We start from the raw sequence: 26708 nt of genomic DNA, 5'->3' as shown, positions 1-26708 counted from the left end.
AGCAAAATGTGCTTTACCAGTCTTAGGACCCCATCCCTTTTCCTAAAACCATGTTGATCCCTCGGAGCTTTATTTAAAATACTCCTCAGCTTACTTCATTCTTACGCTCTAGTTCCTTTTTTTTTTTTTTTTGAGACAGTTTCACTCTGTTGCCCAGACTGGAGTGTAGTGGCACGATCACTGCTCACTGCAACCTCCAGCTCCTGGCTTCAAGAGACCCTCCTGCCTCAACCTTCCGAGTAGCTGGGATTACAGGCGCGCACCACTGTGCCTGGGTACTTTTCTGTATATTTAGTTGAGATGGGGTTTAGCCATGTTGGCCAGGCTGGTCTCGAACTTCTGACCTCAGGTGATCTGCCGGTCTCAGCCTCCCAGAATGCTGGGGTTACAGGTGTCAGCCACCATGCCTGGCCCACCCTATTAACTGTTTTTTGTTTAAGTGATGAGTCTTGCTACGTTACCCGGGCTGCAATGCAGGGGTTCTTCACAGGTACAATAAATAATAGCTCACTGCAGCCTCGAACTCTTGGGCTGAAGTGATCCTCTCACCTCAGCCTCCCAAGTTGCTGGGACTACAGGAACCTGCCACCATGCCCAGCTGTTTATATAAGTATTTTTAGAAATGGGGGTTTCACCATGTTGCCCCCAGACTAGACCCGTGGGCTCAGATGTCCTCCCTCCTCCACCTCCTGAGTAGCTGGGACTATTAGGTGCATACCACCATTCCTGGCAAGAAAACATTTTTTTCCCCCCCACCGAGAGTCTTGCTCTGTCACCCAGGCTAGAGTGCAGTGGTACAATCTTGGCTGACTGCAACCTCTGCCTCCCAGGTCCAAGTGATTCTCCTGCCTCAGCCTCCTGAGTAGCTGGGATTACAGGCACCCGCCACCATGCTGGGCTAATTTTTGTACTTTTAGTAGAGACGGGGTTTCACCATGTTGGCCAGGCTGGTCTTGAACTCCTGACCTCGTGATCCACCCGCCTTGGCCTCCCAGTGCTGGGATTACAGGCGTGAGCCTCTGCACCCGGCCAAGAAAACATTCTTAATTCCATTTACGTTCACATAAATTCCATTTAGGTTCACATAATCAACTTCAGATGAATTTTCTTGATAGAACAAATGTGCAGAAGACTTTTTTTAATACACACTGAATTATTCACCAAAACTATAAACTCTACATGACAGAACTAAAATGCAGTAAATTAAGGTCAGTTTAATGTTTCATTAAGTATTTAGAGACCAAAAGAAACCACAAAATCTTATTATTTAAAATATTTTAATTTCTAAAAAAGTTTAAATTATATTACAATTTAAACAATTTCATTGTACAGTATTTGACAATACATTTCAACAAACTGAAAGGCAAATCAGTGTATCAGTTTTGTTTACTTTCTAAGCTTAATAATGTACAGACTCTTGCTCTTCAAGAAGATGCAAACGTCAGCAACAGTAAAAGTGAAATATTTAAAGAGGAATCTGAAAGAAAATGAATTCAATCTGATCAAATCCATAATTAATTGAAGTTTTCATTTCATTCAATTGTGAATAAAATAGCAGCCACTGTTTCATCCAATATGCCAATGATAACTTAGGAGAAATGATCTGCCTGGCTTGTGCAAAACAAGAACAGTTGTCTTCTGCTGAAAGCATGGGAGTTTTCAAGTTTGGTTTTCATGTCATAGTTTCCAAGTAAATAAACTGCTCCACCAAAAATGACAGTCCAGGTGCTATATATCTTCCAGGGTGTCATCATACAGCCATTTATAAGTACAATCTTCGGAAGACTCTATAGTTTCAAAAAGTCTTTTGAAGTCTTCAGGGTACATGTTAACTACTTTCTCATCTTCCTTTTTTCCTATTTGCATCAATATATCCGCTGCATCAAGTGGAGTCAATGAACTGCAAAAGAAATATAAAGTAAATGTGCTTAATTCTTTTTCATGCATCTATCCCTTAATGGTGACAGAAATGGCTTCTAAGTCGAAATTAAAATGTCAAACTTAGGCATACAGAGTGCTGTAATGGACACGGGAGAATCAGCAGGGAAGAGGAGAGGAGGAGGGTGAGGGATAAAGCACAACCTACTGCGTACAATGTACACCATTTGGGTGACGGGTACACTAAAAGCCCAGACTTCAACAATCCATCCATGAAACAAAAAAATCACTTGTATTCCTAAGGCTATTGAAATAAGAAGAAAAAAAAAAGAACCATAACTTACATATGAGCAATCTTATTTAGTTTAAGAACTTCCAATAACTTTGTTTATTTCTAAAGTTTCATAGCTAACCTATAATGAAAATATTAATAGCAGGTTTAGGCTTTCACATACTCTAATCAATTTTTACACAAAATTCTAGTTTAATCATTACCCTTTCAAAAATTATTATGCCTACCTCTTTCATCCTTTTCCTTTCTGCAAAAAATATTCTTAACTTCTTTTGGTTCATGTCAAAGCTCAGTACTACGAACAGCAGAAGTTGCTGTTTGGCAGTTTACCAAGAGGGAGTCGTTTTTCACATTTTGATGTAACCATCACTGGTAAATAAATTATAAAGCAGCGAACTTCCTTATACAGTCATGCATTGCTTAATGATGGAGGAATGTCCTGAGAAATGCCCTGTTAGGTGACTTCTTTGTTGCTTGAACATCTTACAGAGTACTTAACCCAAACCTATGTGATACGGCCCATTACATACTTAGGATATATGGCATAGCCTAGTTGCTCCAAGGTTACAAACCTGCACAGCATGTTACTGTACTGAACACTGTAGGCAACTGTAACACAATGATGAGTGATAGAAAAGATACAGTAAAAGATACAGCATCATTATAACCTTATGGGACCACTATTGTACATTTGGTCTGCCACTGACTGAAACCAGGTTTGAGGAATCTACCTCATTACGAGGTATTATATATATGAGGTATATTATATAATATATATACAATATAGAATCAATGAGGTGTATCATATACCATAATATGAGGTATATAACTGTATATCAGCTTAGCAAGAAACCATCGATAAGCCTCTCACAGCAACAACTGTAAAAAAATATTTTGGGCTGGGTGTGGTGGCTCATACCTGTTATTCCAGCACTTTGGGAGGCGAGGTGGGAGGATCATTTGAGCCCAAGAGTTTAAGACTCTCCTGAGCAAGAGAGAGAGACCCCATCTCTACAAAAAATGTAGAAGGTTAGCTGGGCATAGTGGTGGGCATAACAGGCCCAGCTTCTCAGGGAAGAGGCTGAGGCAGGATCACTTGAGCCCAGAGGTTTGTGGTTGCAGTGAGCTATGATTGTGCCATTGTACTCCAGACTGGGCAACAGAGTGAGACTCTTGTCTGTTCAATTCCAAATTTTGATATTGAATAGAATCTCAGTAACATGTTTCTAGTCCATTGAGATTACCAGGAGCATTTTTAATATTTTGCACCATGATTTACAACATTTATTCCTTATTTCCCTATTTTCTTGGTATTTTTATTGAAAATAGCCACCACAAGGTGGCAAGATGAAAAAATAAGAGATTGCCTTTTATTAGTCTATTGCCTTTTACTAGTCTATTACCCCGCCCCCCCACCCTTTTTTTTTTTAGAGATAGAGTCTTGTTCTGTCACCCAGGCTCGTCTCAAACTCTTGTTGGCGCTCTCTGCCTCCAATTTTCTTTCTTTTTTTTTTTTAAAGAGACAAGGCCAACTTCCTCTGTGTCCCACACTGGAGTGCAGTGGTGAGTTTATGGCTCACTACAGCCTCCAACTACCGGCCTCCTCAAGTGATCCTTCCACCTTGGCCTCACAAAAAGTGCTCGGATTACAGGCATGAGCCACTGCACCCAGGCTATTGCCACTTTTAACATTTATTTTTAGATAAATATTGTCTGGTCAACAGCTCAAGAGTTATATGTTAAATGATCAAATTAGTTAAAATAATTATTTTAACATTTTACCCATCCTCTGGCAAGACTGAATGACTATGGGCTGCTGATGACAAGGCACAATGCACAACTTACAGGGACGTATGCATCAGCCCTACATACAAATTACATGGATCTACATACAAATTACACAGATGGCTGGGCACGGTGGCTCCCGCCTGTGACCCCAGCACTACTGACAGAGATGTGTGCGTCAGCCCTACATGCAAATTACATGGATGGCCAGGCACTGTGGCTCATGCCTGTGACCCCAGCACTTTAGGAGGCCAAGCCAGGTGGATTGCTTGAGGCCAGGATTTTGAGACCAGCCTGGGCAACATGGCAAAACCGGCATCTCTACAAAAAATGGCATACAATTTATAAACACAAAATATAAATAAAAAATGTGATATTTTTACAAATATAAAAATTAGCCAGGCGTGGTGGTGCATGCTTGTAGTCCCAGCTACTCAGGAGTCTGAGGTGGGAGGATCACTTGAGCCTGGGAAGACAAGGCCGCAGTGAGCTGAGACTGTGCCACTGCACTTCGGCCTGGACAACACAGCGACACCCTGTCTCTAACAACAACAACAAACATGTTTTTCACTTTTACACCACTGAAGACAGGCAATGAGGGGTGACCGTGGGCATGCCTCCAGCAACGCTGATTTTTCTCCACCCCACTAGTGGTAAGCTGCTAGTGCTTCCCGTAAGATAAAGCTAGGCCTATGCTCTCCAAAAGACAAAACAGCCTGTAGGCATCCCTGGGCATTTTTTCAAAGAAGGAAAAATAAATGAAACTCACCGAGAGATTATGGGAAAAATATATTTTCCTCAAAATGTACACTAGGGAGAACAAATTATCTTGAAGAAATATGAGGGAAAACATGGTACCTCACTTTGTCAATCAAGATATAAAAAATAGACCTCTAAGATGAAAGAAGAATACGTACATCAAATTGCTACTTTCATACTTACTTTTATTCTTTTCACTTACCGTAAGTGATCTATCACAGTAGCACTGCGCTTCCCAAAACAGTGCTTTAACAAGTGAAAAAATATATTATAGTTCATAGGTGTTAAGCTATTGGCAAATAAATTTCGACGAGGAGTCATTTGAATAAGATACAGATTTTGTTGTAATAGTTCTAATACTTCCTGGAGAGAAGAAAAAATGAATTGAATTAGTCACAAAATATTGCCAGAGTAAGACATCGCTCACTTCTTCCTTCAAGCTACCTGCTGAAAGACACAATCACCACAGGCCCTGAGTGTCTTCACATTCTCTTTTTTTTTTCCTTTTTTTTTTTGAGATGAAGTCTCGCTCTGTCGCCCAGGCTGCAGTGCAGTGATGCAATCTCAGCTCACCGCAAGCTCCATCTCCTGGGTTTACACCATCCTCCTGCCTCAGCCTCCCGAGTAGCTGGGACTACAGGCGCCCGCCACCACGCCCGGCTAGTTTTTTGTACTTTTTTTTAGTGAAGACGGGGTTTTCACCGTGTTAGTCAGGATGGTCTCGATCTCTTGACCTCGTGATCCGCCCGTCTCGGCCTCCCAAAGTGCTCGGATTACAGGCTTGAGCCACTGCCTTTTTTTTTCTTTTTTTGAGACAGAGTCTTGCTCTGTCACCCAGGCTGGAGTGCAGTGGCGTGATCTCAGCTCACTGAAAGCTCTGCGTCCCGGGTTCACGCCATTCTCCTGCCTCAACCTCCCGAGTAGCTGGAACTACAGGCGCCCACCACCCTGCCTGGCTAATTTTTTTTTATTTTTTATTTTTTAGTAGAGATGGGGTTTCACCGTGTTAGCCAGGATGGTCTTGATCTCCTAACCTCATGATCTGCCCACCTCGGCCTCCCAAAGTGCTGGGATTACAGGCGTGAGCCACCGCACCTGGCCCACATTTTCTAACTGTGTACACCAAGCACACAAAGCCCTAATTGGTCTTTACCTGGGCCATTTCTCAGAGTTGTTTGCAATGAGTAACCTTGAGGGAGGAGATAGTGTCTGTCTCCAGGACAAAGAGCAGGCTTATGGCTGGGCACAGGGCTCATGCCCATAATCCCAGCACTTTGGGAGTCCAAGGCATGGATCACTTCAGGTCAGGAGTTCAAGATCAGCCTGGGCAACATGGCAAAACCCCATCTCTATAAAAAATAAAAAATTAGGTGGGTGTGGCAGTGTGTGCCTGTAGTCCCAGCTACTTGGAAGGCTGAGGTGGGAGGATGGCTTGAACCCAGGAGGTGGAGGCTGAGAGCATGCTACTGCACTCAAGGCTGGTCGACAGAGCCAGGCTCTATCTTAAAAAAACAAAAGGGCAGGTTTGCTTAATGTTTGCTATGAAAGACGGATTCATTGGGAGGCTGAGGTGGGCAGATAGCTCGAGCCCAGGAGTTCAAGACCAGCCTGGGCAACATGGTAAAACCCTGTCTCTACAAACAGTACAAAAATTGGCATGGCATGGTGTTGCATGCCCGTAGCCCCAGCTACTTAGGAGGCTCAGAGGGGAGGATGCTTGAGACCGCCAAGTGGAGTTTACAGTGAGCCGAGATTACACCACTGCACTCCAGCCTAGGTGACAGAGCCAGACCCTAACTCAAAAAAAAAAAAAAAAGACCTGGATCCCCCAGCTCTGTACTTCTCAGCTGTAAAGCAAATCCACTAAATGCAAGTCATCCAACTGAGCCATATCAAATCACTCCACAGGAAGAGAGGCACAGAACATCCTTTGTCTGATCCAGGAGTCTTAGGCCAACGTCCGAGAAACAGTAACATTTACTAACATCTAAGTAGGGTAAAATCAAATCCCAGACACGAGGCCGGGTTGCTCACGCCTGCAATCCAACGCTTTGGGAGGCTGAGGCAGGAGGATTGCTGGAGCCCAAGAGTTAGTGACCAGCCTGGGCAACATAGGGAGACACCTTCTTTACAAACAAACAAACAAACAACTAGCTGGGCGAGGTGGTGCACGCCTGTGGTCCCAGCTATTTGGGAGGTTGAAGTGGGAGGATCATTTGAGTGCCGGGAGTTTGAGGCTGCAGTAAGCCATGATCGCGCCACTGCACTCCAGTCTGGGAGAAGAGTGAGTCACTGTCTTTAACAACAACAAAAAAAGGCTAGGTGTGGTGGCTCATGCCTGTAATCCCAGCACTTTGGGAGGCCCAGGCAGGCGGATCACCTGAGGTCAGGAGTTCGAAACCAGCCTGGCCAACATGGTTGAAACCCCATCTTTACCAAAAATACAAAAATTAGCCCCACGTGGTGAAGCATGCCTGTAATCCCAGCATTCGGGAGGGTGAGGCAGGAGAAACTCTTGAACTCGGGAGGTGGAGGTGCAGTGAGCCAAGATTGCGCCATCACACTCCAACCTGGGCGACAGAATGAGACTTTGCCTCGAAAAAATTAAAAAATTTAAAAAAATAAAAATAAAAATTAATAGTAAAAAAAAAATCCCAAACATGGCATTAACATATATTGAGTCTTTGCTATATTCGAGATAAAACATCACCATTGGATGCAAAGGATAAAAAAAAGTTATTGACTAACATTTTTAATTTGATATTTAAAAAGTAGAAGTCTCAAACAAAACTTGGATAGAAATGATAGGCTCTAAAAACCCGTTAAATGTCTCAAACTGCTTTTATAACAATATGAGCACCATGACATCAAAGATAGATGTGAAATATCTAAAATAAATTCCATCATAAAATATGACATTTGCTTATTTCATCTTCAACCCTAAAAGTTTATATATGTATATATATACACAAACACATTTTTTTTTTTGAGACAGAGTCTTACTCTGTCACCCAGGCTGGAGTGCGATGGCATGGTCTCAGCTCACTGCAAACTCTGCCTCCCAGGTTTAAGTGATTCTCCCACCTCAGCCTCCTGAGTAGTTGGGACTACAGGTGCACGCCACCACACCCAGCTAATTTTTGTATTTTCAGTAGAGACAGCGTTTCAGTATGTTGGCCAGGCTGGTCTCAAACTCTTGACCTTGTGATCCACCCGCCTTGGCCTCCCAAAGTGCTGGGATTACAGAAGTGAGCCACCACGCCAGGCCAAGTTTGTATTTTTAAGCTTGGCCAAAAAACTTAAGCTTTTCATCTTCTTGCTGAAAAACTGAGAAACTTTGTTATACACAGGATTGCGCATTTGTGGAATATTTGGATAAGTCCCCAATAGCATCCAAATGTACTGTATTAGACAAAAATGTATTATTCCTATTGTGTTTTTTGAGACCACATAAATATGCTGTATAAATAGTCAAACAGAACTAAAAGCACAATGATGACTGAGCACTCTGAAATCACATCAGTGAAAGAAAACTGATAACTTTCTTTTTCCTTTAGTGGCAAGTGTGAGAAAAAAACATAAGCAAGCAAGCCAACAGGGTCTTCAGACTAAGCTGTTATGCTGAGATTAGGCCATCGTTAGCATTTAATTCTTTTCTTTTTTACGCTCCAAACCTTAAAGACAGGTATCTAATTCTAAAGTAAAACTTCTGAATTGAGTCAAAAAATTTTGTGAAACTTTAGCTATTTTATTAGAATTTCAAAACTAGCACTGAGATAAACTAAATGGAGAACTATAACGTTGTCCCTTTGGTTCTTACATACAAAGATTTAAAAATGAACAAAAATAAAGGCCTAACTCCTGGGTAAAAATCAAGAAGTACCTATCAGTGAATTCAACCATGTAATAAAAGTAGTAATATCACAATTTTTTTTTTTTAGAGGGAGTCTCACTCTGTCGTCAGGCTAGAGTGCAGTGGCACGATCTTGGCTCACTGCAACCTCTGTCTGCCAGGTTCAAGTGATTCTCCTGCTTCAGCCGCCTGAGTAGCTGGGACTACAGGCGTGCGCCACCACACCGGGCTAATTTTTGTATTTTTAATAGAGGTGGGGTTTCACTATGTTGGCGAGGATGGTCTCGATCTCTTGACCTCGAATATCACAAATTTCTAATCGATTAATAAGTCATAAAATTTTGATTCTAATTAATCAAATTAGATGAATATTAAAATGATTTTATTTTCCAAATTTGAGATGTACCTTCATTTCAAAAGAGATAAGAAGAGAACTTAAATTCTGTTTTTAAGCCTACTACTATGCTAGCATCCATTGTATAACAGCTGATAAAACTCCTCTAAAACACTTCCGATTCATTAAAAGTAGTAAGATATGTTTAAAGAATGTTTCTAGATATTTCAAAATTAGAAAGTTAAATACAGACTACCAAATAGTCCTAAAAAATAAAATAAAAAATATGTCACGTAGGGAGAAAAAGGAAAAGGCATTATTTTCTTCTTACCTTACGCTTTGTGTTTTCCAGACGCCCACTTCGGGTGTATACATCAAATGATGACCAAGGCTCCTAGGGAAGAAAACCAAAGCAAAACAACATCTTTTATTTCTCCTTGGTCAAAGTGCCCCAAATTATTTCTTCCTTAAAAAACACCTTGCCTAAATAAGAGAATAGTCAGTTTAATTGGATTTAAGAAAAACATGTTATAGTTAAATAATACACATATCTCTCCTTAATTTTTTGAAAGAGGAGGAGGATCAAAAGTCTACCCAAATACTAGTACTTCTTTTCCTTATTAAACATGACTCGCCCTTTATGCAATTATGCAAATAAGTGTTTGTTACAATTTTTACCACTGAACATTTCCATATCATAGTCAGAATCAGCAGTTTAAGGCATACTAGATTAATGCTGAGGATTTCTTTTTGCCCTATTTTAGTGGAAAAGCCTATTAATCAAACTATTTGAATATGTTAGGACATACATGGAAATACACAAATAAAGACGCTAGTGTTGACCGGGTGCTATGGTTCATGCCTATAATCCCAGCCCTTTGGGAGGCCAAAGTGCTTGAGCCTGGGAGCTCGAGTTTGCAGTAAGCCAAGAGTGCGCCACTGTACTCCAGCCTGGCAACAGAGTGAGACCCTATCCAAAAACAACAACAAAAACCTAGTGTCAATTTTAAAATGGATCACTATTTTTCGGTATCTATCTTTTATAATAGAATGTTGTGCATAAGGCAATTAATTTTAAAAGATGATCTGGTTAGGCACAGTGGCTCATGCCTATAATCCCAGCACTTTAGGAGGCTGAGGTAGGAGAACTGCTTGAGCTCGGGAGTTTGAGACCAGCCTGGGCAACAAGGTGAAACCCTGTCTCTTCAAAAAATACAAAAATTAGCCGGGTGTGGTGGCGCATGCCTGTAGTTCCAGCCATTTGGGAGGCTGAGGCGGGAGGATTGCTTAAGCCTGGGAGGCAGAGGTTGCCGTGAGCTGGGATTGTGCCGGTGCACTCCAGCCTGGGTTGACAGAATGAGATCATGTCTCAAAATAAAAAACCGATCCACCCGAAAAAGTATTCTCTGTTAAAAAAAACTATACATACCCATACCCATATTAAATTCCAAATAAGAGTGGGTTAAAATAGATCTGACATAGGCTTAAAAAACTAAACAATATTGAACACAAGGTCTGAAAGGCTACTGTCGAAACAGTAATTTATTATTAACTATAGGGGCAATGAGAGTGGAATAAAACATATAATTGGGGCCAAACTGTGAAATTCCTAGCAGTTCCGGGAACGTCACTTTAAGTGGGGGAAGAAAAGCACCATCAGCCGTGCACAATGGGTATGGCCACTTCCCACACGCCGGGTCGAGCCTCAGCAGCTTTCCCCTCGTCCAGGACGGTGGAAGAAAACCCGCAAGACACTGGGAATGGACTTCAATGACCTCCTCTACAGCTGCAGATACGCAGTGGAGCAAGCGCTGAGAAATGTCAGGGCCAGAGCTGCAGATACGCAGTGGAGCAAGCGCTGAGAAACGTTAGGGCCAGAAAGACCTTTCCTCGCTGGAGTTTAGCAAATGGCGAAACCTAACACAGGACCTTTGAAAACAGTATTAAGTATTAAGTATTAAGTATTAAGGGAACAAAAAGACAAAAACATTATTCTGCAAGCTAAAGTCCTCAGAGGGCCTCTCTGAAGAAACCAGTTGAAAGCTACCAGGACAGAAGGCTTGAGATGAAAGTCAACAGAATGAGACAAGATCAGTGGGTGAGGAAGAATTTTAGAGAAACCAAGAACTATAGTACTGAGAGTACAATATACGGTGCGGGCAGAAAGCGGAATCAGTGACGTGAAGACTAAGTGTGAAGAGATTCTGGGAATGCAGAAAAATGACGAGAGCGTCACAGACACTACAGACAAGGATCAGAGATCCCACCCAAGAACCTCCAGTGTTTTTGAGGGAAAAAAAAAGAATTGGAACAAAAGCTAAAATCAAATGAGGTAACATTCCTGAGCTTAAAAAAAAACAGCAAGGAGCACGGACTGAAGACCTCGGAATATTCTCAGGCAAAAGCAGTGAAGAGAATACGCTAAGATCCACATTGCAACAATCTAAAAATTAGAGCCATGGCCAGACACAGTGGCTCATGCCTGTAATCCCAGCGCTTTAGGAGGTCAAGGTGGGTAGAGCACCTGAGGTCAGGAGTTCAAGGCCAGCCTGGCCAATGTGGTGAAACCCGTCTCTACTAAAAATACAAAAAATTAGGCAGGTATGGTGGCACACGCCTGTAGTCTCAGCTACTTGGGAGGCCGAGGCAGGGGAATCGCTTAAACACAGGATGTAGAGCTTGCAGTGAGCCGAGATCGAACCACTGCACCCCAGCCTGGGTGACTGAGACTCATCTCAAAAAAATAAAAAATTATAAAAAAATAAAAATTAGAGCTACGTGCAGTGGGTCATGCTATAATCCCAGTGATCTGGGAGGCTAAGGCAGAAGGATCACTTGAGGCCAGGAGTTCAAGACCAGGCTGGGCAATATTTAAAACAATTTTAAAACTTAGCCAGGCATGGTGGCGCATGGCTGTAGTCCCAGCTACTCCAGAGGCTAAGGTGAGAGGATCACTTGAGGCCAGTAGTTCAAGGCTGCAGCAAGCTATGATTGCACCACTGCACTCCAATCTGAGCAACAGAATGAGACCCTGTCTCTAAAGAAAAATGTTTTTAAATAGAAAGATTTTACTCACCATGTGCAGAACTTTAATCTCACAAGCTACCTGCCAGACAACACTTAATACATAATACAAGCCTGGATTTCGGGGATCTGCCATTAGTTTCTAGTAAAAGGAAAATAAAAATTGCATGTTATATACATCTTTAATCAATCAAAAACAAATGTTGAATCTTAATAGGACTATCTTGGCCGGGCGCGGTGGCTCACGCCTGTTATCCAGCACTTTGGGAGGCCGAGGTGGGCGGATCATGAGGTCAAGAGATGGAGACCATTGTGGCTAATAAGGTGAAACCCCATCCCTACTAAAAATACAAAAAAAAGTTTAGCCAGGCGTGGTGGCAGGCGCCTGTAGTCCTAGCTACTTGGGAGACTGAGGCAGGAGAATGGCGTGAACCCAGGAGGCGGAGCTTGCAGTGAGCCGAGATCGCACCACTGCACTCCAGCCTGGATGACACAGTGAGACTCTGTCTCAAAAAAAAAAAAAAAAAAAAAGGACTATCTTAATGGCATCTAGACATTTAAGAAAATAAAACTAGAATTAGATGCAAAAAACCGGGTACAGCTACTGGAAAGGCTGAGGCAAGGGGACTGGTTGAGCCCAGGAGTTTGGGCGTTCGGTGTGCGGTGACTGTGCCTGTGAGAGCCACAGCACTCCAGCAGGGGCAACAGTAGGGCATAAGGGGTCTCACTCGTAATTCCAGCACTTTGGGAGGCCAAGGCAGGAGGCCTGCTTGAGCCTAGAAGTTCAAGACCAGCCTGGGCAACACAGTGAGACCCCATCTCTTAAAAAACAACACGAGTGTTAAGGCTGACCCGAAAGGACGAGGTTACCTCAATGAATGGGAAGGCACTCCGGAGAGAAGAAACCACGTGTGAAAAGGTCCATGGCAGAAGAGGCATGGGCCACTGGAATATAATCCTAGCAGCAGGAATCTAACAAAGTAGTTCCTATTTTTCTCCTTGCCATTCCTTTGTTTAATATTGTATGCTATGCACAGCCTCAAGGTCCTGAGGCCCCCGCTGTCTTTCCATGGCTAGTAAATATGTATTTACTAAATGGGTCTGGGGGAGCCAATCGTCCCTTCATTTTTTGCCCCACTATCTTAATCCATAGCAATACAAATATGCATTATACAAATCTTACTCTTATCAGATCTTAATAGTACTATCTTAATAGCATCTAGAAATTTAAGCAGAGAAAACTAGAATTAGATACAAAAAGCTGGGTGCAGTGGTGTGCACCTGTAGTCCCAGCTACTCAAAAGGCCGAGGCAAGGGGACTGCTTGAGTCTAGGAGTTCGGGGGTTTGGTGTGAGAAGACTGTGCCTGTGAAAGCCATCGACAGCACACTCCAGCATGGGCAACAAGAGAGACAAATAAGCATTTCCGTTAAACCGGATTAACAGATTAATAACATGAAACATTCTGGGCAGAAAAGAAAGATGACACTCAGCAATATCAAGGTTGTCAGGAAGACCTTCCATGACAGAGAATTAAAACCAGAGTCTCAAATCTGAGGTTTGGTGTGATGGCTCACAACTGGAATCCTAGCACTTGCCTCCCCTAGGCAGCAGAATCACGTGAAGACAGGAGTTCAAGACCACCCTGAACAACAGAGCATGACCCTATCACTACAAGAACCAACAACTACCTGGGTGTGGTGGTGCGCACAGGTGGTCGCAGCTACAGGGGAGGCTGAGGCAGGAGGATCACTTGAGCCCAGAAGTTTGAGGCTGCAGTGAGCTATGAACATACCGCTACATTCAAGCCTGGGCAACAGAGCAAGACCCTGTCTCTAAAAAAAATTTTTTAAATGTTTTAAAGTTAAAAAAATTAATTTAAAAAACCCTTAAATATTAAAAAAATCCTGTTAAAACTAAAAAATTCAGCTGAGTGTGATAGCTCACACCTGCAATCCCAGCATTTTGGGAAGCCGAGGCAGGAGGATCACTTGAGCCCAGGAGTTCGAGACCAGCCTGGGCAACAAAGTGAGACACTGTCTCTTTAAAAACAAAGGGAAAAAAAAAAAAAAAACCTGGCCAGGTGCTGTGGCTCACACCTGTAATCCCAGCACTTTGGGAGGCCACAGCAGGCGGATCATGAGGTCAGGAGTTTGAGACTAGCCTGACCAACATGGAGAAACCCCATCTCTACTAAAAATATAAAAAAAGTAGCTGGGCATGGTGGTGCGTGCCTGTAATCCCAGCTATTCAGGAGGCTGAGGCAGGAGAAACACTTGAACTGTGAGGCAGAGGTTGCAGTCAGCCGGGATTGTGCCACTGCACTCCAGCCTGGGCCACAGAGCGAGACTCAGTCTAAAACAAACAAACAAACAAACAAAAAAACCTAACAGATTCAGCAAAGCTGCAGGATACAAAAACACACAAAAGTCAGTTGCATTTTTATGCACTAGCAATGGACAATTAGAAAAACACTTCCATTTACAATAGCACCAAAAGTAACTTAAAAGCTAGTAATTAAAAACACAAATAAATGGAGGCCAGGCACAGTGGCTCACACCTGCAATCCTAGCACCTCGGGAGACCGAGGCTGAAGGACCACTTGAACCCATAAGTTCAAGACCAGCCTGAGCAACGTGGTAAAACCATCTCTACAAAAACCACAATAATCAGGCAGGCACGGGGGTCCATGCCTGTAGTCCCACCTGCTGGGGAGGTTGAGGTGGGAGCATCACCTGAGCCTGGGAGGTCAAGGCTTCAGTGAGCTGTGATCCTACCACTGCACTCCAGCCCAGGCGACAGAGTGAGACCCTGTGTCAAACAAAAACGAAAACAATAACAACAACAAAAGCCACAAATAAACGGAAAGACATTTCATGTTTGCGGATTGGAAGATTTAATATTGAATACTGTTAAGATGCCATTACCACACAAAGCAATCTCAAGATTCAATGCAATCCCTATGAAAATCCTAACATGTTTTGGAGAAACAGAAAAATCCATCCTAAAATCCATATAGAATCTCAAGGAAACTCAAATAGCCTAAACAATCATTAAAAATAATAAATTTGGATGAATCATCCTCTGATTTCAAAACTTACCAAGGCAACAGTGGTAAGACAGTGTTGTACTGGCCTAAGGACAAATATTGAGATCAATGGAATACAATAGAGCCCAGAAATAAACTCTTACACATATGGTCAAATCACTTCTGACACCAACGCCAAAACCATTTGATGGGGGTAAAGAATAGTCTTTTCTTTTTTTTTTTTTTTTGAGACGGAGTCTCGCCCAGGCTGGAGTGCAATGGCCAGATCTCGGCTCACTGCAAGCTCCGCCTCCCGGGTTCACGCCATTCTCCTGCCTCAGCCTCCCGAGTAGCTGGGACTACAGGCACCCGCCACCTCGCCCGGCTAGTTTTTTTTTTGTATTTTTTATTAGAGACAGGGTTTCACCGTGTTAGCCAGGATGGTCTCGATCTCCTGACCTCGTGATCCGCCCGTCTCGGCCTCCCAAAGTGCTGGGATTACAGGCTTGAGCCACCACGCCCGGCCAAGAATAGTCTTTTCAACAAATGGCACTGGGAAAACTAGATCAAAGAATGAAGCTGGACGCCGAAACCATAAACAAAATTAACTCAAAATGGATCAAAGACCTAAACAAGAGCCAAAACTGTAAAACTCTCAGAAGGAAACGCAAGGAAACCTTCACAACACAGGATTTGGCAATGATCTACTAGCTACGACACAGGTCCCCAGTCCCTGGGCCACGAACTGATACCAGTCCACATCCTGTTAGAAACTGGGCCACACAGCAGGAAGTGAGCGGCAGGTGACCAGGCGAGGTGTCATCCGTATTTACAGCCGCTCCCTACTGTTCACATCACCGCCTGAGCTCCACCTCCTGTCAGATTAGCAGCCGCCTTAGATTCTCAGGAACGCAATCCCTATTGCGCATGTGAGGGATCTGGGTTGCGAAGGCCTTATGAGAATCTAATGCCTGATGATCTGTCACTATCTCCTATCAGCCCCAAGAAGCACCATCTAGTTTCAGGAAAACTAGCCCAGTGTTCCCACTGATTCTACATTATGGTGTGTTGTATAATTATTTCATTACATATTAGAATGTAATAATAATAGAAATAAAGTGCACAATAAATGTGATGCACTTGAATCATCCCGAAACCATCCCCACCACCGTCCATGCAAAAACCGTCTTCCACAAAACCGGTCCCTGGTGCCAAAGATGTTGGGGACCGCTGAGCTACGTATGACACCAATGGCACAGGCAACAAAAGAAGAAAGAGACAAACTTGACTTCATCAAAATTAAAAACTTTCGGCATCAAAGGACACAATTAACAGGGTTAAAAGGCAACCCATAGAACAGGAGAAAATATTTGCAAATCAGGTATGATAAGAGATTAATATCCAGAATATATAAAGGACTCTTAAAACTCAGCAACAAACAAAATAACCCATTAAAAATGGGCAAACGTCTTGAACAGACATTTCTTAAAAGACATACAGTCAGTAAGTACATAAAAATATATTCAACATCACTAATCATTAGGAAAATGCAAATCAAAAGCACAATGAAATACCACTTCACACCATTAGGAGAGGTACTACCAAGGACCCAGAAAACGACCCTCAGTAATGCTGTGGAGAAATCGGAACCCTTGCACACTGCTGGTAGCAATGTCAAATGGTGCATCCACGATGGATAACAAACAGTATGATGGTTCCTCAAAAAACTAAAAACAGACTGGGCACAGTAGCTCATGCCTGTAGTCTCAACACTTTGGAAGGCTGAGGCAGGAGGACTGCTTGAGTCCCTGAGTTGGAGGCCAGCCTGAGCAACATGGCAAGACCCTATTGCTACAAAAAGCCAGGCCTGGTGGTATGTGGCTGCAGTCACAGCTCGGGGGCTGAGGTGGGAAGGTCGCTTGAACCCAGAAGGTCCAGGCTGCAGAGAGCTGTGATCATGTCACTGCACTCCAGCCTGGGCAATAGGGAAAGACTCTATCTCAAACAAACAAACAAACAAACAAAAAAAAAACCACAAAAAACTAAAAACAGAATTACTATCTGATCCAGCAATTCTACTTCTAGCTGTACACTCAAAGGACTTGAAGAGATATTTGTAAACTCATGTTCATTGCAGCATTATTCCCAACAGCCAAAAGGTAAAAGCAATTAAACGTCATTGATACATGAACACACAAACTGTGGTATACACATACAATGGATTTTTTTTTTTTTTTCTGAGACAAAGTCTTGCTCTGTTGCCCAGGCTGGAGTGCAGCAGCATAATCTCGGCTTATTGCAACCTCGTCCTCCCAGGTTCAAGTGATTCTCTTGCTTTAGCCTCCCAAGTAGCTGGGATTACAAGCATGCACTACCACGCCTGGCTAATTTTCGTATTTTTAGTAAAGACGGGGTTTTGCCATGTGGGCCAACCTGGTCTCGAACTCCTGACCTCAAATGATCAGCATGCCTCGGCCTCCAAAGTGCTGGGATTACAGGAGTGAGCCACCGTGCCTGGCCAGAATGGAATATTATTCAGCCTTAAAGAGGAATGAAATTCTGACACATGCTGTAACATGGATGAACCCTGAAAACATTATGCTAAGTGAAATATGCCAGACACAAAGAAATATTGTAAACTTACATGAGGTAAAGAGAACAGTTAAATTCACAGAGACAGGAAGTAGAATAACGATAACTAGTGGATGCAGGAAGAGGGAAGCACAGAGTTTGTGTTTAATGAGTACAGAGTTTTGGTATGGGATGATGAAAAGTTTTGGAGACGGATGATGGTATTGGTTGTACAATGGGAATGCACTTAAAACCACTCAACTGTACACTGAAAAAGTAACCTGAGTCTAAAGACTACTCTGCAGAATTTAAAAACAATCTTAGACCCTCAAATGTCATGACCCCTAAATTAAAATTGCACAGATTAAGAATACTCAGAGAAAAATCACAGAACTCTTTCAAAACAAAAAACAGGTGTTTGTTAATAACATACCTGGAATTCTTTTTCACCAATAAACATATTTATTTCTATTCGTCCAAATTTATAGATAGAAGAACAGGAATACAAGTCATATGCGAGTTTCCAAAGTGCCCTTTTTTCACTTTTACTTGGGAACATTCCAAATACTTTTAAAGGGACGCCTGTTAGAAATATAAGCAAAAAGATCTGAATAAAGTTCTTAGCATTTTGTCCTATGCCCATATTTTATTGAGACAAACTAAGTTAACAAACTATATCAATTTCAAGTTTATTTCAATAAAAACTAAGCCTCAATATCTTTCCTTGGCATGGAACTTGACTTTTGGGGAAATAAACTGGTTGTCTGTGTCCAGGTGAGGTAAATGCCATATTCAGAGTTAGAGCATCTGCTCATAAATTGTATTAATACAATATAAATTATACACAAATTTGGCCAGGCACAGTGGCTCACACCTGTAATCCCAGCACTTTGGGAAGTCGAGGCAGGGAGATCACTTGAGAGCAGGAGTTGACCAGCCTGGCCAACAGGGTGAAACCCCATCTCTACCAAAAATACAAAAAGTTAACAAGGTGTGGTGACACACACTTGTAATCCCAGCTACTTGGGAGGCCGAGGCAGGAGAATCGCATGAACCAGGAGGCAGAGGGTCAGTGAACCAGGATCGCACCAATGCACTCCAGCCTGGGTGACAGAGCGAGACTCCATCTCAGAAAATAAACAAGTAAAACACAAATTTCATCAACAAATCAGCTATACTGCACAGAAACATGGCAAACTCCAGGTATTTGCTTTAGTAGATTCCAAAAATGACCTGCTGTCCAAGGAACTTCTTCTACTCCCAAATTCTTAAAGAGCCCTTCAGAAGACATAGCAGGTGGCTTTATTGCTCCACCACTTCTAGGATCTATTCTAAAGAAGTCACAGTGAATCACTCGTAGTTTTCCATCCAGATTTTTTCCTAAGGACTAAAGAGAGACAAAGATAACATGTTAAAAAATTTCAGCATTAAGCATACTTTGCAACAACTCAAAAAACTCTACTTCAAAAACCCAATGATAAAAAGTAAAGATAAAAATAAATCAATTACCTTTTTTTTTTTTTTTTTTGGGAGACAGAGTCTCGCTCTGTTGCCAGGCTGGAGTGCTGTGGCACCATCTCGGCTCTCTGCAACCTCTGCCTCCCGGGTTCAAGTGATCCTGTGCCAGCCTCCTGACTAGCTGGGACTACAGGTGCACACCACCACACCCAGCCAATTTTTTGTATTTTTAGTAGAGACAGGTTTCACCATGTTGGCCAGGATGGTCTCAATCTCTTGACCTCATGACATGCCTGCCTTGGCCCCACAAAGTGCTGGGATTACAACCACCACACCCAGCTGAATTATCTTTTTACAAAAAATATTTCTACCTCCATGAAGATGTAAAGAAAATATTACTAACACACCCAAAATTTAACAGAGGAAGTAAAAATCAATTAATACCTGAAAAGTAGCAAAAGTACAATAATATTACCAAGAAAAAGCCCCCCAAACAGAAATAACCTATCACAAATTTTTATTTATCCGTTCACTTTTTTTTTTCTTTGAGACAAGCTGTCAACCAGGCAGGAGTGCAGTGGCGCAATCTCAGCTGACTGCAGCCTTGATCTCCTGGGCTTAAGTGATCCTTCCACCTCAGTCCCACAGGTAGCTAGGACTACAGGTGTATACCATCACGCCCACCAATTTTTGGATTTTTTGTAGCAACAGGGTTTCGCCATGTTGCCCAGGTTGGTCTCAAACTACTGAGCTCGAGAGATCTGCTCACCTTGACCTCCCAAAGTGCTGGGATTACAGGTATGAGCCACTGCACCTGGCCCCACTTACTTTATCATAATGGCTTCAGCTATTCAAAAGCTTTTCATGCCACTCTCTGACTGCTTAGTAGTGGCTACCTGAAGCACTGGGCAAAGATTCTGACAGCATGGTTGGCCTCATATAGAGAACTGTGAGCCATCTGCTTTGGTCATGGGAAGAAAAAATGAAAGATGTTTCACAGTAAAGAAAAACAATTAAAATATGAAAGTGAAAGGCAGATGGATTCAAGAGAATATCTTTCTTCTAAGGGAATCTAGTCAGCTATCCACCAAACAAGTGAACTTAGCTCATCTCCATAATTTTCATTTACTTTTTCTAAAGACAGAAGCAACTATATACCTTGTTTGCTAGAAGAGGTCTAATATACCTCAGTCTTCTCACTGCTGTGATTTGCTCACCTTGCAGTAGTACTAGAGACCTTCGTAGTTAGGGCAAGAATCAGTTATAGACTCCATAAACTTAAATTGAAGTTACAAAAAAAACAAAACAAAACAAAACAATAAGGCATTATGTTTTTAATGCGTACATTGATGTTTCTGTGCACAGAAAATTCTATTAATATTTATTAAGGTTTAAAATGATGTAACTTAAAGTTATTAATTCAAACACCTAGTTTTTCTTAAGCATTTGCATACAACCTATGAATATTATCCTATTTCTAAATCTAGTAAATTATTTTTTCCTCTTATTTTTTATTGAGATGAGTCTCACTATGTCCCCAGGCTGGTCTCAAACTCCTGGCCTTAAGTGATCCTCCTGTTTCAGCCTCCTAAGTGTCTGGGATTACAGGCGTGTGATACCATGCCCAGCTCAAAATCTGGTAAATTTTGGCCAGGTGCGGTGGCTCACATCTGTAATCCCAGCACTTTGGGAGGCCAGAGGGCAGATCACCCAAGGTCAAGAGTTTGAGATGAGCATGACCAACATGGTGAAACCCTGTCTCTACTAAAAATACAAAAGTAAGCCGGGGTGGTGGCGCACCCCTGTAATTCCAGCTACTGGGGAGGCTGAAGTGGGAGAAATCGCTTGAACCCAGGAGGCAGAGGTTGCAGTGAGCTGAGATTGCGCCACTGCACTCTAGCCAGGGTGACAGAGTGAGACTCCATCTCCAAAGTAAATAAACAAATAAAATAAAAAAAATTTTTTTTTTTTTTTTTTTTTGAGACAGAGTCTGGCTCTGCCGCCCAGGCTGGAGTGCAGTGGCCGGATCTCAGCTCACTGCAAGCTCTGCCTCCCGGGTTCACGCCATTCTCCTGCCTCAGCCTCCCGAGTAGTTGGGACTACAGGCGCCCGCCACCGCGCCCGGCTAGTTTTTTGTATTTTTTTAGCAGAGACGGGGTTTCACCGTGTTAGCCGGGATGGTCTCGATCTCCTGACCTCGTGATCCGCCCGTCTCGGCCTCCCAAAGTGCTGGGATTACAGGCTTGAGCCACCGCGCCCGGCCAGAAATTTTTAAATCTAGTAAATTTTAACAATCCCTTTCAAGGGGAAGTTTTAAAAAGACTAGAGGAAGGGAAAGACTGGGGGTGGAAATCATATATATTTGGTCCCAATAATTTCGAGATGCCTACTATGTGATCCAGGTAGAGGTGTCAGGTAGGAAGCTGCAGCCCTGAATAAGCTGTCAGTGGAGTGGTCCAGGCTGACGATATAAATGTGTGGGTATTTGGCTTGTTGAAGGTAATTTAAGTCAGGGGTCCACACTAGGGAGAAACAGAGGACCAGCCCTGAAGGTAGACTATGTCCAAAGTCTAATGACAAGACACTGAGAATACGAGTAAGGAGGAAACCCAGAAGAGGGCGGTGTCATGGAAGCTAAAAGAAAGAGTACCCATCCAATGCATATGATTATCAGTCGACATGCACAGCAAGGCTGTCCAACCTGTGGCCTGTGGGCCGCGTACAGCCCATGACGGCTTTGAATGCGCCCAACACAAATTCGTCATCTTTCTTAAAACATTATGAGATGTATGCATGGACCTTCTGGGTGATAGGAGTGAGACCCTGTCTCAAAAGAGAAAACGAAAATGTATAAACGATGAACACTTTATGGCTTCAACACACTTGTATGTTCTGAGAGGACACCATACATTCTTACTTTAGTACCCGTCAGTTAACACTCAACAATTCAAACATGGTAACAATCAAAGCTCCAGGATAAATAGTTCAATTCATACAACAGAGAGATCACATCTGAAAATTCAACTGGATTGCACTAGGTTTCAAAAACAGGACCGGAAAATAACAGAAAAGGCAAGTAACCCTTGAGGTTCTACTAGTCATTAAGTTAGGTACGTCCCATTAAGTTTGTCTCATTTACCAGGCGCGGTGGGTCAAGCCTGTAATCCTAGCACTTTGGAGGCTGAGGTGGGCGGATCACCTGAGGTTAGGAGTTGCAGACTAGTCTGGCCAACATGGTGAAACCGTGTCTCTACTAAAAATACAAAGAAATCAGTCGGTCATGGTGGCGGGTGCCTGTAATCCCAGCTATCACCACTGAAACTCCTTTCAGTTTTCAGGAACAAACTTTAGGTGGCCAGAAGCATTATCCTATCTGCTAAGAGCACGACTTTAAGCCCCTGACTTAGAGCCACAAGAGTTCCGTTTACCTATTGTTACTTCTCTTTTCATTCTGGCAAACAGATTCATTCCACAAAATTTTATTTGAATAGCTTTTCAATTTATCATAACAACAGTTACTAAAAAGTGAGAGAATATGTACTAAGGGTTGAGTACAAGTTAGTGCTAGTAAAAAATAAGAGCCTTAAAAGAGAAAAAACTAGTTCTAATCAAAGACTGGATTTAATCAATGATGTTTATATCTTGAGCTTACATTTATAGCTTCAGAAACATTTTGTTATTGATATTCCTACCACAATTATTGTTTCAAAAATTCTCCTTTTTTCAGTAAAACAACTGTTTTAAAATTAAACTCTTATCTTGAAGACATTTTTTTTCTTTTGAGACTGAGTTTTGTTCTTGTAGCCCAGACTGGAGTGCAATGGCACGATCTCAGCTCATTGCAACCTCCACCTCCCGGGTTCAAGTGATTCTCCTGCCTCAGCCTCCCAAGTAACTAGGATTACAGGCATGAACCACCACGCCCAGCTAATTTTTTGTATTTTTAGTAGAGGTGGGGTATCACCACATTGGCCAGGCTGGTCTTGAACTCCTGACCTCAAGTGATCTGCCCACCTCAGCCTCCCAAAATGCTGGGATTACAGGCATGAGCCTCGGTTGCTCAGTCTTGAGGATCTTACAGAAAACAGTAACTACTGTGTTACAGAATAACAAACTTTAAATAGAAACAAAGACATTTTAATACAATCTTAATTACTTTGTGAACATGTAGATTAACCTTCCAATATAGGTTTTTTTTTTTCTTCCTCAAAACAGGATAAAAGTTATCTTCTTGTTTTTACTTTCCAAGTTGAAACTACAGATGACTGTTTACTGAATCACATTTCAGGATGTTAAATCTTTGGACAATTATGTGTTCTTTTTTTCTTCACATTTTTGGAACTCCTTCAGATTTAAATCAATTAAATAACGTAGCTAAAACTTGAACTCTTTTCAAAACAGTAAGTTGTAGAATAAAAATAATACTCATAGTTTTAAAAGAATTAAACAACTGGATCTGACAGACATTTTCACAATTTTTTGTTGTCATGCAATTTTGGATACAGGCATTCTGCATGGTTTCACAAAGTTGGCATAGAGAAGTACAAGTTTCGTAAATTGAAGCTGAAGATTATAAAAGAGGGAAGGAGAATGAGAATAAGAGGCTGGCTAAAGATGCAAAGGATTTCCACTTCTTCATTGTTATGTAAATGTGTCTGCTTTTTAAGAAGCACAATCACTGAAAAATCTATTTGGAAAATGCCTTCACTCTATGTAACTGTATCTGACGACACGCTGAGCATCCCTAATTCAAAAATTCTGAAATACTCCAAAATGTGAAACTTTTTGAGTGCCAACATGATGCCAAAAGTGGAAAATTCCACACCCGACCTGTGACAGGTTTGCGGTGAAACCCCGTCTCTACTAAAAATACAAAAATCAGCTGGGCATAGTGGCAGGCGCCTGTAATCCCAGCTACTTGGGAGGCTGAGGCAGGAGAATCGCTTAAACCTGGAAGGCAGTGGTTGCAGTGAGCGCCGAGATCACACCATTGCACTCCAGCCCTGGGTGACAAGAGGGAAACTCTATCTTAAAAAAAAGAAAAAAAAGTTAGGGATGATGACGATGTCAAACAACCAGATTGTTCACATGGGTGGCTGACACAGTGACACCTTTGCTTTCTGATGGCCCAATGTATACAAATTTTGTTTAATGCACAAAATTATTTAAAATATTATACAGAATTGCCTTTAGGCCTTATGAATAAGATGTGTAAGAAACAAAAAAGGAATTTTTAGACTCAGGTCCCATCCCCAAGATATCTCATTAGGTATATGCAAATATTGCAAAATATGAAAAAATTTGAAATCCAAAACACTTGTGTTCCCAAGCATTTCAGATAAAAGATACTTAATTTGCATGCCAACCTTTCTGGCCTTTGAAACCCTAAATCTAGAGGTTACATAGACCCATTAACCTAACATTAGCACTTACTCCAGTTAGATTCCAAGCTCACAGAAGAAAGAAGCACAGCGCAGCTTAGCAGAAATGGGGAAACAAACCTAGGGATGCCAGTTATACACTTTGTTCAAAGTCAGCCAACCAGGCTGTAGCCGACCTAGAACTAGCAAACAAGTCTCAGAACCCCTCATGTTTCGGCCACTCAACAGCACGGAATATTAACTGTGTTCTAGTCACTGGGAATAAACAAGATATTTCAGAGACGGCTCCCTAAAAGATATTCTACTTAAAAACCTGTGTGCTTAATTTTATTTCCTTAAACCACTTACAGGTAGTTAACCAAACAATAACATACGTTTAGAAACTAAAAATATACCTCCAAATGTGGAATAAATGTTTTGTCACTTTCGAGGGCAACCACTGTGGCACCAGCTTCAAGTAATGCCTCAGTCAGGATTCCAGGACCTGGCGCATTAACAGAATGAAAAGTTTATTTGCACAAGAAACAACATAATCTCTTTCAATACCCAACTTTAGATGTTCCACGTTATTATCTGATTTTAAATCTGACAGCATCCCCCAAGTAGATGTCACTCTCCTTTTTACATTTCAGGAAACAGGAGATTATATAGTTATTTGACTCCAGCATCACAAGCGCTGCAGCTTGGCTTCGACATCATTGTCAGTGACTGCAAAACTTTTTTTTTTTTGAGACGAAGTCTCACTCTGTTGTCAGGCTGGAGTGCAGTGGGACTATCTCAGCTCACTGCAACCTCTGCCTGCTGGGTTCAAGCGATTCTCTTGTCTCAGCCTCCCGAGTAGCTGAGATTACAGGCGCCCGCCACCACGCCCGGCTAATTTTGTATTTTAAGCCGAGATGGGCTTTCACCATGTTGGCTCCAGGCTGGTCTGGAACTCCTGACCTCAAGGGATCCACTCGCCTCGGCCTCTGAAAGAGCTGGATTACAGGCGTGAGCCACCGCACCCGGCCAAAACTTGCACACTTCATCACTATGATTCACTACCTCTTAGAAGAAGCATACCACAATAAAATAGATTGCCTCTAGCCTCTCACTTACTCATGGACTACACGGATGCTTTAACTATCAAAGAGATTGTCAAGCCTAAACAGAACTGCCTGTGATACGAAATGGTGCTTTAAAATATTATTATTCAAAAAGCCTATAAATCTTGTGTTCTTAGCATCCTGCTACTGTCTATAGGGAATGCGCGGAAAAATAAGATAACATCATTCTTTCAGCTGGCAGAGGTTTGCAACTCTTTTGGAGAGATGATAAGATCCAAGAGCATGTTTTATCAAAACATTGTGTAAAGTGCAAACTGCTACAGAAATATTTTGTGGTGTCATTAATGATATAGACTCTACGCTTATGTTGTGGGCAATCTCTCCAACTAAGGAACTTCAAAAAAAAGACCCGTATCTGGCCAGGCGCGGTGGCTCACGCCTGTAATTCCAGCACTTTGGGAGGCCTAGGCGGGCGGATGACAAGGTCAAGAGATTACCAGGTCAAGAGATCACAAGGTCACAAGGTCAAGAGACCATCCTGGCCAACATGGCGAAACCCCGTCTCTAATAAAAATAAGAAAATTAGCTGCGCGTGGTGGCGGGCGCCTGTACTTCTTGCTACTCGGGAGGCTGAGGCAGGAGAATCTCTTGAACCCGGGACGCAGAAGTTGCAGTGAGCCGAGATCGCCCCATTGCACTCCAGCCTGGCGACACAGTGAGACTCCGTCTCAAAACAAAACAACAAAAAAACCTAGTATCTTAAATAGCACCCCGACGAGGGTCAATACGTTTGAATAAATGATGAACATCCAAGAAAATGCAATCCAGCTGGACTCACCTGGATTGCACTCCAGCAGTAAGTGTGGAGGTCTATTTGGTTTTCCGCATACGATTTGCGCCAGGGTCGTAGCCAATCTCCGATCGGTTACGTAACGCTTAAAGTCTAAGCTGGACCTAGACGCCTTCCTTGGCGGATTCCTGAAATCCGGTTCGGGCAACAGCTGCGGAGAGGAGTCAGCCAGGCCACGGCGGTTCCTCGCCGGCAAGTGCTTTCGCATCGCCGCTCCAGACCCTAAAATGCAAAAGCGACCAGCGCTCGCCAAGGCGGAGAGCCTCAGCCGCAGAGGAAGCCCGGCTACTGGGATCCACATGTCCTTGTCTCTCAGGCCCGCTCCAAAGACTACCAAGTGTTGCTACTTCAGTGAACCCCAGGAACGGTATCCCACGTGGAACGTTTCCTGGCGTCCGGGCCAGGTCAAGCGGAAGTAAACACTAGAGCCCGCGCATGCGAACAGCGGAG

General features: G+C 42.6%; 1 protein-coding gene across 2 annotated transcripts; it reads right to left on the bottom strand.

The window, feature by feature from the left end:
- Window positions 1-1259: 1259 nt before the first annotated feature.
- Window positions 1260-26697, bottom strand: LOC105474706 (transcription factor B2, mitochondrial). 2 transcript variants are annotated; one of them, XM_011729526.2, is made up of 8 exons: window positions 26247-26695; window positions 24758-24846; window positions 18757-18910; window positions 17957-18105; window positions 11978-12067; window positions 9233-9295; window positions 4917-5077; window positions 1260-1900 (listed from the first exon to the last, which is right to left on the bottom strand). In XM_011729526.2, the coding sequence occupies exons 1-8, from the start codon at window positions 26557-26559 to the stop codon at window positions 1729-1731; spliced, it is 1191 nt and encodes a 396-aa protein (XP_011727828.2). In that variant the 5' UTR covers window positions 26560-26695; the 3' UTR covers window positions 1260-1728. The 2 variants fall into 2 exon arrangements, with proteins under 2 accessions (XP_011727828.2, XP_011727829.2); XM_011729527.2 differs by lacking the exon at window positions 11978-12067 and having other exon boundaries at window positions 1298-1900; window positions 26247-26697.
- Window positions 26698-26708: the final 11 nt, after the last annotated feature.

This window comes from Macaca nemestrina, chromosome 1 (assembly GCF_043159975.1).
Source record: "Macaca nemestrina isolate mMacNem1 chromosome 1, mMacNem.hap1, whole genome shotgun sequence".
In the NCBI taxonomy this organism is placed as follows: Eukaryota; Metazoa; Chordata; class Mammalia; order Primates; family Cercopithecidae; genus Macaca; species Macaca nemestrina.
The sequence above is the reverse complement of the archived record's forward strand: the minus strand, read 5'-3'. Positions and strand labels throughout refer to the sequence as shown.

Bases quoted from the DNA above. Each gene is read 5' to 3' on its own strand.
- LOC105474706 (XM_011729526.2), bottom strand. From the start codon at position 26,559: ATGTGGATCCCAGTAGCCGGGCTTCCTCTGCGGCTGAGGCTCTCCGCC. The intron at 9,296-11,977 runs GTGAGTAAAATC...TTTCTTCCCTAG, and splicing joins AGATTAAAGTTCTGCACATG to GAGCCTTGGTCATCATTTGA. The intron at 1,901-4,916 runs GTAAGTGAAAAG...TTTCTTTTGCAG, and splicing joins ACTGTGATAGATCACTTACG to TTCATTGACTCCACTTGATG.